The sequence below is a fragment of the Rhamphochromis longiceps genome, linkage group LG6, assembly GCF_057381845.1.
Source record: "Rhamphochromis longiceps isolate RC_006_pf linkage group LG6, R_longiceps_female_GT1.1, whole genome shotgun sequence".
NCBI classification, from domain to species: domain Eukaryota; kingdom Metazoa; phylum Chordata; class Actinopteri; order Cichliformes; family Cichlidae; genus Rhamphochromis; species Rhamphochromis longiceps.
Genome location: NC_140562.1, coordinates 30,529,946 through 30,540,219, shown reverse-complemented (window position 1 = coordinate 30,540,219; position 10,274 = coordinate 30,529,946). Strand labels below are relative to the sequence as shown.

The 10,274-nt window shown below is 40.0% G+C and overlaps 1 protein-coding gene across 1 annotated transcript; it reads right to left on the bottom strand.

Moving 5' to 3' along the window:
- Positions 1 to 7,770, bottom strand: LOC146668292 (ubiquitin carboxyl-terminal hydrolase 12-like). Its single transcript, XM_085408640.1, has 21 exons — positions 7,164 to 7,770; positions 6,673 to 6,850; positions 6,494 to 6,578; positions 5,392 to 5,472; positions 5,138 to 5,193; positions 4,770 to 4,839; positions 4,577 to 4,660; positions 4,032 to 4,087; positions 3,622 to 3,712; positions 3,474 to 3,536; positions 3,264 to 3,364; positions 3,084 to 3,140; positions 2,852 to 2,983; positions 2,636 to 2,759; positions 2,398 to 2,549; positions 2,193 to 2,292; positions 1,976 to 2,052; positions 1,688 to 1,796; positions 1,021 to 1,078; positions 694 to 851; positions 1 to 607 (listed from the first exon to the last, which is right to left on the bottom strand). The coding sequence occupies exons 3-21, from the start codon at positions 6,527 to 6,529 to the stop codon at positions 602 to 604; spliced, it is 1,611 nt and encodes a 536-aa protein (XP_085264766.1). The 5' UTR covers positions 6,530 to 6,578; positions 6,673 to 6,850; positions 7,164 to 7,770; the 3' UTR covers positions 1 to 601.
- Positions 7,771 to 10,274: the final 2,504 nt, after the last annotated feature.

The window sequence follows — 10,274 nt, the reverse complement described above, 5'->3', positions numbered from 1 at the left end:
AATTTGTTGTTCCAGAGAGCAAGCCAAACACTGGTCTAGAAAAGGACGATCTCTAGTAGTGCTGCACTACTAGTAGATTTTGTTTTAACCTCCTAGGACCTGGTGTCCACATATGTGGACATAACATTTATGAGACCAAAATACAAAATTTTGCTCTTCAAAAACCTGATATCCACTTATGAGGGAGGACATTACACTGCCCCTGTTCAATCGAACTTTAAAATGAATGTCCTCATATGTGGATCTCATTTTTTTGAGAAACAAAAAAAAGATAGTCCGAATCTGATGTCTTTGTTTTCACATTCATCAGGTCCCAATCAACCCAAATGGCACAGAGAAATTAAAAATGCATGCCATGAAAGAGTTCAGGTCTTAGGATGTTAAAAATGTCCCTGCTGATGAGACCAGTGAATGTGGGGCGACGGTGGCAAGAAAAAACTCCCTCCTGGAGGAAGAAATCTTGGGAGGACCAGGCTCTCTGGGAGGACCCTTCCTCCTGAGGGCAATACTTACCAGTACTTGTCCTCCAGTGTGCGATGGTGGGCTGGGACGAGTGTTGTTTCTTCTCAGCATGATGATGACCTTCCTTCCATTTCCTGTTTCAGAACTGAGAATGAAGACAAAACTGGTTAACAAGGTAACAGGACATTTAAAAATTCTCTCACTTCAGGATGAGATGCTGTGTCTTCTTACGTTTCTCTTGTAAAACAGCATGTAGGCCGAGTGCTGCTGTTCCTCACAAGCTGCCGATCCGGTTGTGTGGAGCACCTGTGCGTCATTATAGGTGAGCCAGCGATCTGATGTAGAGTGCTGACTCTCCTCAGGATGGACAGAACTACAGATGTAGTGTCCTGAAATCACATTAAGACAAATGAATCCAACTTCTGGAAGTCAGCTGATTCAAGCAAACAGTGATTTTGACTTAGTGCTTCTTAGAACATCAAAAGCTTTTGTGTGTGAGTCCTTCACTGAAAAGTAGAAAGTTTTCATTTTCTGTTTGTAACAAGTCTGTTGTTTTACCTGACTCTGTGCCTCCATAATGATTGATGATGCTGACAAGACTATAACAGCCACCACCCTGAGAAGGAACAAATCCAAAGAGTGTTAGTTTCACAAAGTCTCACATCAGAGCCATAATTAAGCTGATTTGCTGAGGCTACGTCCACACTAATGCGTTTTCGTTTGAAAACACATCGTTTTCTCTCCGCTTTGACCTCCCGTCCACACTGAGATGGCGTTTTCCTCAAGGAAAAACACAGCATCTTGAAAACGCTCTCGAAAACGCACACATTTCAAAACGGAGTTGTCCCGTCGCAGTGTGGACACTCGAAAACGCAGACTTTCTAAAACGATGACGCATTTTAGTCATGTGATGCAGTCATGTGAGCAATTAAACAAAGATAGCCGAGTGCATTATACAGCGGTTGTTTTGATTGCTCTCAACTTTGACAGCCCTAAAAAAGATTAATATCAGTTTGTACATGCTCCAGATAGCTTTTCTTCAAATTCTGTAATCCTCACTCACTTTTGCGCATGCGCAGGACTGGAACGTAAGCGTTTTCGGCCGTTTCAATGCAGACGCACAACTATTTGAAAATGACTGAAAACGCTAGTGTGGACACGGAGTTTTCAAATCTATCAGGGCTAGTGTGGACGTAGCCTGAGACGTTCTGCAGTCTGTTTTTACCTGATTGGATGGCACCACCAAGTCCCTCTGCAGCCTGACGGGGTCATCCACCTTCTTAATGTTGTAGGTTTGTGTAAAGCCAAACCTCTTCAGATGCAAGATCAGGACTCTGGCAGAAAAGAAAAAAAAAAACCAAACAAGGTAGAAAATAAGAAGAATGAGTGTCAAACACAAACAGAAGATGGGAGAAAACGACTGCTCAAGTATTGTCTCGAAAAACTCTGATATTTGATGCGCCACAGTTTGGAAACCTGGTCAGTCGATCACTTCTGATGTGACCTTACTCACCTTGGCAGTGTATCAAAAGACGACTTCAGTTCTGAGGCCGTCCCTCCACAATCACAGCGAAATTCTATTTCTTGTTCCTGAACAACAGCACAGAGAAAACAGGCTTTATGGTAGAAAGAAATCTCAACATATGCACACACACATACGCACAAACACTAACAAAAAAGGTGTGTTAAGATCGCTGACACTACAACTCTATTGGAATTTGTGATCTTACCTTCAAGTATGTCTCTAACATGTTTATAATAGACCCCTCTGGAACAAGGTCAAGAGACAAGCTGGTGAAGTCCTCGTGCTGTGATGATTGGTGACCACAGCTACACATTTCAGGAGTAACGTAGTTAAAGTAAAGATCAGGTAGGTGGAAAAGAGGTATATGAAAATATTGCAACCAGCTCTGCGTTTCTGAAAGACAGGCTTACCTCTTGCATGTCCTCATGTTTTCCATTTTAAAAATGTGATGCTCTTCTACTGGGCAGGTATAACTTTGGCCCAGGAGAGCTGCGTTCCTCTCCAGGTGAGGTGCGAGCCTTTTGACCTCATTGAGGAACAATGTTAGGAATTCATGAGCGTCCTGAAAGAAAAGCAGAGAGATTTAAAACAGTACATCAAAATCAGAAGGTAAAGCAAAAAAACAAAATGTCCAAATAGCTGACGCACTTTCTGTGCACTGCCGGTGTATTCAGGAGCTTGACTGCTGAATGCCTTCTTAAAAGCTCTTAGGTGGTGATCTTTAAGGCCATAATCTGTTGACTCATGACAGTCCCTGACATCAATGAGCCTTCTGTAGAAAGGAAAGGGTAAACAGACATTTCTGCTGTTAGATCTCTTTGTTCTTCAGGTTTTTGAAGAAAGTAGAAGGTTGACGTAGCGCACCTTAAGAGCTGAGCTTCTGGATCTGTGCTCCACAAAACCTCCTGACGCCTGATGTCTCTTATGAACTCCTCAATGTTGAGGAGGCTCTGCAGGCAGGAGTTCATGTAGCAGGTGTTTCCGATGTTTGGAAACCTGACACACACGCAAAACGTTTACAGTATCAGTGTAAAAGAATTCATTTTCTCCACTTTGACAAAGTGAGCTTTGGTCTTTGTGCACCACGTGTACTCACCCGAAGCAGTCTATAGTCCCAGTTTGACTGTCTATTATTTCTCCACCGCATGCTACACTGCTCCAAAAAGGTAAAAACACAAACACAAAATTAGGAAAGATGTCAGGATGCTGAGCAGTGTATGTGCATGGATGCATGAGCTTTGAAGTTGAAACATTTTGGAGGACGTCTTTCTCTTACCTGTTAAACACATGCTCCCATCCACTCTCTTGGTCCAGAAGCTCCATAATCCAAGTGTCCCAACTCAGGTCTGCTGGGATCGTTTCCGTGGTGCTTCTTACCTGATATAAATATATAGGACATAGCTGTGTGCCTCATTGCTCTTAATTGCTCTCATTTAACTGTGATGAGTAAATGCTTGATGACAGTGACTCTTTCCATAAAACATACCTTCCCGGATTTAAAAAGAGTCTTCACAGTGTTGCTCTCTGCCTCTGCATCGCTGTCAGTTTGCTGCAGAGGACGAACAAACATAAGTTTATTAAAAAGTACATTTTAAAGAGAATGTGTATTTCATATGTTTTGTGTAAAAGCAAACCGAGGAACAGCAGAAGATGTGTCTCCATTTTCTCTTCTTTTGGCCATTTTCAGGGTTAGCTGGTGTGGCAGCAACAGAAGCATCCGGGATGCTGATGAGGACAAAAGTGTAAATGTTGTGGAAATTTATAAGAAGGAGTACATTTTGCTAATACAGATTGCTAATAAAAGTGAATAACTGTAATGGAATACCAACATGAACAAAATCATGTATTTTATACATTTACACTCTACATTTTCAAACGCTAATCTCTGCATCCATATAAATAATAGACAAGACTAGAAGGAGTAAAAAAGATGTAAATACACAAGGTGGAAGAAAAATGCCAATAAAAGGGAAATAAAAGAGCTCCAACTCAACCACTGCTATAAATATCTCCAGCAGCATTAAAGACTGGCGCATTTCTTTACCTCTGATGAGACGTAGAAGGAATTTCCTTCTCTGCCACGTTTTGTTTGTGTAATTTCTGTTTAGAAACAAGAAAAGCAACATCAGTAATGGCATAAAACAAACATACCAAGTGGGTCTCTCCATGAAAAGTGTCCAGTTAGAGAATTTGGTATTATTTCATATTATTTATCACTTTAGTGAGCTGTCAGCTCATGAAGCAGATATAGGAATATCTTTAAATAAAATAAAAATAATTTATTCATGCCTTAAATTGAGTTTTAAAGTTTGTCCTATGAAATACAAAATCCTTCATTTGGTTCTGATCAAAATTCAGTTTTTACAGAAATCATCCATGAAGCTTCAAAAATGCTTATTCACCATAAAAAATATTTAGAGAAACATCCTGCAAGTCTCTTCGAACTTACCTTTCTGTGAAAAAAAAAACGTTTAAACATCTTTGAACTTAATTTGAGGACATGGCTGTGTGCTAAATTGCTCTTAATTCTTCTCATTTAACTGTGATGAGTAAATGCTTGATGACAGTGACTCTTTCCATAAAACATACCTTCCAGAATTTAAAAAGAAACCAGCGACACTTTTTTTGTGTCTTCACAGTGTTGCTCTCTGCCTCTGCATCGCTGTCAGTTTGCTGCAGAGGACGAACAAACATACGTTTATTAAAAAAGTAAAGTCACTTTAAATTAACAAGTGCAATTTAAAGAGAATGTGCATTTCATATGTTTTGTGTAAAAGCAAACCGAGGAACAGCAGAGGTGTCTCCATTTTCTCTTCTTTTGACCATTTTCAGTAACAGGAGCATCCGGGATGCTGATGAGGACAAAAGTGTAAATGTTATTTTTCAAAGTGCAAATTTTTAACAAGGAGTACATGCTGGAGATTGCAGATAAAAATTAATAACTGTAATGGAACAAAATCATGTATTTTGTACATTTACACTCTACATTTTCAAACGCTAATCTCTGAATCAATATAAATTATAGACAAGACTAGAAGGAGTAAAAAAGATGTAAATACAAAACACCAATAAAAGGGAAATAAAAGAGCTCCAACTCAACCACTGCTATAAATATCTCCAGCAGCATTAAAGACTGGCGCATTTCTTTACCTCTGATGAGACGTAGAAGGAATTTCCTTCTCTGCCACGTTTTGTTTGTGTGATTTCTGTTTAGAAACAAGAAAAGCAACATCAGTAATGGCATAAAACAAAGTATATGGTATGAAAATACAAAATCCTTCATTTGGATTCAAAATTCAGTTTTTACAGAAATCATCCAAGAAGCTTCCTTAAAAGTTTCAAAAATGCTTGTTTACCATAAGAAAATATTCATAGAAATGTGCTGCGAGTCTCTTCAAACTTACCTTTCTGTGAAAAAGAAGTTTAAACATCTTTGGACTTGATGTGATCGCAGCCAAAATCTCCTCAGCTTTGCAAAAGTTCAACTGAAAACAAGCAGTCAAAGGTTGTATATTTATAAACTTTCAGCATAGAACGTTCATACCCTGAACAGCAAACATCATCATTATGATGTATGGGGCAAATTTGCATATTTTGGAATGTATGCTCATTTGAACTGTATGGTGCTCGTCTCCAAGCAACTGCTACACAAACAGGTCAAGTCAAGTGGCTTTTATTGTCATTTTAACCACGTGCAGAGGTGCTGTACAGAGTGAAACGAGACAGCGTTCCTCCGAGACCCTGGTGCTATATATGACATATGGTCATATGGTGAGAATGGATGGTGGGAGATGGGCTTTCCTCAGCTTCTGCATGAAGTAGAGACGCTGCTGGGCCTTCTTGGTTATGGAGCTGGTGTTGAGGAAGCAGGAGAGGTTCTCCGCCAGGTGGACACCAAGAAATCTGGTGCTCTTGACGACCTCCACAGAGGATCCATTGATCTTAAGTGGGCAGTGATCCCACTGTGCTCTCCTGAAGTCAACGATCTCTTTTGTTTTGTCCACGTTCAGAGACAGGTTGTTGACTCTACACCTCTACAGATGGCCCGCAGTGCAACCCTTCAGCTTCCTAGTAGATGCACCTATATACAAATTTAAACAACCTAGGAGACTTACTTCTCGTCACAGAGTTGTAGCATTCACAAGATATTCAGAAAACTTGACCTTTGAACTTGAGGTCAAGGTCACTGATATTCAAACTGACCCCAGAACTTTAGTAAATGCACCAATGGCATCGATTCAAAATCCTGCCCCTCGTTCGCGACCAAGCTGAGTATACAATTATGAAACAATCATTTTCCATTTTTATTTCACTATCTGTAACTAAGACAAATAAACAGTATTTGGGACACAAGTCACTATTAAAGTGGTTAGTGAGACTCCACATCTGATAACAGTATAACACACTGCTTATTTATGTAAAATTGTCATCAATAAATGTGTTCAAAACCGAAGCTACACTGGCTTTAAAAGTTTTTGTTAACTCTGACTACCTGTCTGCTCTTACCTGTTTCTTTTGCTCTCTGCTGTCTTCATCCTCCATCCAACTCTACAGCTATTGTTAGGGATGACATGATGAAACTGAAGGGTGTCTGGGCACCGAAAAAAAAGAAGAAGAGAGATTGGATTAGGCTGCAGCTGGCGTGCCATTCTCTCACTTCAGGATGAGATGCTGTGTCTTCTTACGTTTCTCTTGTAAAACAGGATGTAGGCTGAGTGCTGCTGTTCCTCACAAGCTGCAGATCCAGTTGTGTGCAGCACCTGTGCGTCATTATAGGTGAGCCAAGGATCTGATGTAGAGTGTGGACTCTCCTCAGGATGGACAGAATTACAGATGCAGCAGCTGTTTCCGATGTATGGAAACCTGACACACAAACAACAGTTTACAGTATCAGTGTAAAAAAATGTCCTTTGACCTTTACTTTTGTCAAACAGCGGCCATATGGACTTGTACTGAACATCGACAGCACGAGAGGTAACGTGGCAAAGTAACAGAATAACCGATTAAACAAAGATGCGCCAATACAATACGAGGAATAAAATAAATGAAATGAAATACAAAAAACAAAAATACGGCAGTGGCCCCTGTCTGTGCAGAACAAAATACAAAGAACTAAATCACACAAGGCTCCTTTAAAAAATGTGGAAGTGTTACATACATTTTTATAAATACTTACATTCCACAGAAATCTCAGCTCACTTGCAATACTGCAGCACACAGACGATCTCGCAGCTTATCCCTTGCATGGAGAAAATGGCCGCTCCACACTGCACATACAGGTCCTTTGCATCATACATTTAAGAAATACATCATCTTGTTAAAATACTGACGTTTTGCCACTGCACTACAATTATAACAATATGTTTCAATGAGTTATGTGCATATTTAACAATTCCCTACCAACAATTTAACTCCTTCACAACATTCCCGTTCCACATCCACAACAAAAAGAAAGGTAAACAGGAAGTCCCAAGATGCATTTCTTGTTAAGTTTTTTTGGAAAACTGCAGTTAACCCTTAAGCACTGCCCCCCCCCCCCCCAGTGACCACAATATGCAACTACACAAACCTATAAAATTAACAGCTTCAAGTGCACACAACATGCAGATAACCCAAGAAATAGCACAAGCAATAACATTAAATTACCCAACAACATTCTTGTCTTACCATACATGGAAACAAAGAAAAACATTTTAAGACCCCTTTTTGAACCTTAAATGGATATTTGGTTAACTGAAATGGAAAATATTATTAATTTACCACTCGGCTACACTCGCCCCTGCAATCAGTCAATGCCCTCGGTGGCTACTAAACCTCGACTGAATGGAACCCCCCCCCCCCGCAGTGTTGTTTTTCTTTTTTTCTAAACAGAGCTGCCCCTAGACTTGTTCAAATCTGAGATGCCATGTCAGTGCTAATTGCTACAGCATTGCAGGCAGATTTGGGCAAATGAAACAGGTTTGAATGTGACCCTGCAGTACTGCAGATTTGACCTAAGGTGTCCACAGTCGTAAATTCCAGCGGAGATGCCAGAGGGATCAATTGCAACCCAACCAGTGAACCTGCAAATTGGTTTTGTATGGTTTTTTTGGCTTTTTCTCTACTCATTTTTTGTCATGTTGGATTATAGAATCAAGAACATTTGAATTCCCAGTCAACACAGAACACAGAAATAAGTGCATCTCTAGGCCTGGATGTGCCTTTCTCCTTCAAACGATCAAAACAAAATCAGCATTAGCTCAGAGTAGGTTGATTGGATAAGCATAGTTCAAGTGATTTAACTGATTATTATTTAGTTTTATTTCATTTAGCTTTTTTTCCTGCCAAACTGCTTTAATAAAATATCCTGTAATAGGTCCAAATGGTGGATATTCACTTTTTAAACTTTTGTTAAGCAGTGCAGGTAAAAATCCGAGTATTTATCCTTATTAGTGCAAATAGCTTTTACAGGTTACTCCAGCCCTTTAAATACTGTCCAGGCCCGTAAAATTGACCATGTTATTAAGAAGTGCACCAATCTAGAGGGGAGCTGTCATAACAGGTGGGACTGGTAGGATTTGACCTGCAAGGCTACTCAGGTTTTGCTTATCTCATCAGGGGAAGCAGGGAGGACGTGCCGACTTCAACGTATTTAGAGCTGGGCGAGTCCCCCCACCCACATCAGCTCCATCTGAATTGTGCATTTCCTTCTGGGTAAGACCCATAGGATCAGAGATTGCAACCTTTTAACCACAGAGCTGATCCAGGCTTCCTGTATTTGTGGTGCCGGTCCTGCTGATCCTACTGGAAGAGTTTTACAATAGAAAAACTGTCAAGTGCTGCTCTCTTGTGGTTAAAAGTGAGACTATCAGTAGCCATGTGACTGGCTTTTACTCTGCAGGAGACTAAATAAATAAAACAAAACTAACTGATGAATGAATGAATAATCTAAGAGTTCAAATAGATCGTGGCTTTTATTGGTCATATTCTTTTTTTCACTCTGGGACTTCCATTAAAATGTATATTCACAAATTACACTGTTTGCCAAATTTGTGTCAGTAAAACCAAACCATAGCAGGTCTCACATTCACTCCTCATGCTATCCCTTTGTCACAAATCACCCTTCACAGTGGTCTTCACACACTCCAACCTGCCTGCATTATTTTCTTCACCTCTCTGCATTGCCCGTTGTTTTGAATGGCACGCACCAGATACATAACACAGCTACCTTCACTACTTATACTTCTGCAGCTCTGTTGTTACACCTTTCTCCCACTCATTCACAAGTATTCTGTCTTCCTTCTACTGACTTTTATACCTCTTCTCTCCAGAGCACACATCCACCTGCTCCCTGCTCTCACAATGTCGCTTGCAAACATCAGTTCATGGAGACTCCAGCCTGACCCCATCAGTAAACCTACCCACCACTATTGCAAACAAGAAGAAGCTCAGAGTCAATCACTGATGTAATTCCACCCTCACCTTAAACCCATCTGGGACTCGTACTGAAAATCTCACCACTCTATCAAGGTACAACTCCTAACAAAGTCTCCTCTCAAAGCAAACATTCCTCTCAGTGCAGGTGATATGAAGAAGACACTGCTGAAAATAGCCCAGTAACCTGAAAAAGTGGGGAAACAATGCCTAGGAAATATGCTCACAAAACCCTAAATCAAAACAAATTTCACTCTATGAAAGTGCAAGCACCACATAATGCAGGTTTTTATTGACAGCAATGACAAATGAGTTTAATCCAGAACATACTGTACACTCTCCCCTTTGAACAATAAAGATCTTGCAGCATTTACTTAAACCAGATATACTGTTTGTATGTGTGTGCGTGTGTGTGTTTGTGTGTGTGTGTGCTTCATTGAATATTTTTCATTGAATGTTTTTTTTATTATATACCTCAGATTACTGTTCTTATATTCCAGAGCACAGAGCACAAATTATGGAGAAGGTTTGGAATTAACAATAATAAAGCATACAAGCCAAGAAACAAACAAACAAACAAAACTACAACTGTTTCAAAACATGTCTGTTATTTCCATTCTAATAAATGACTGGGTGTGTAAAGCGCTTTGGGGTCCCTAGGGGGACTAGTAAAAGCGCTATACAAATACAGGCCATTTACCAATAAACAGTCTAACCAGTTATCATCCAGTCTCATCTCCACTTTCAGAACTCTAATTACATCAGTTATTTATATGCGACTGTTATCAAATCAACATTAATAAACCATGTGAGATATCTGCATGTAGAAATATAAACCACTCATCCCCATCCCCACCCTCCCACCCATCTTCGG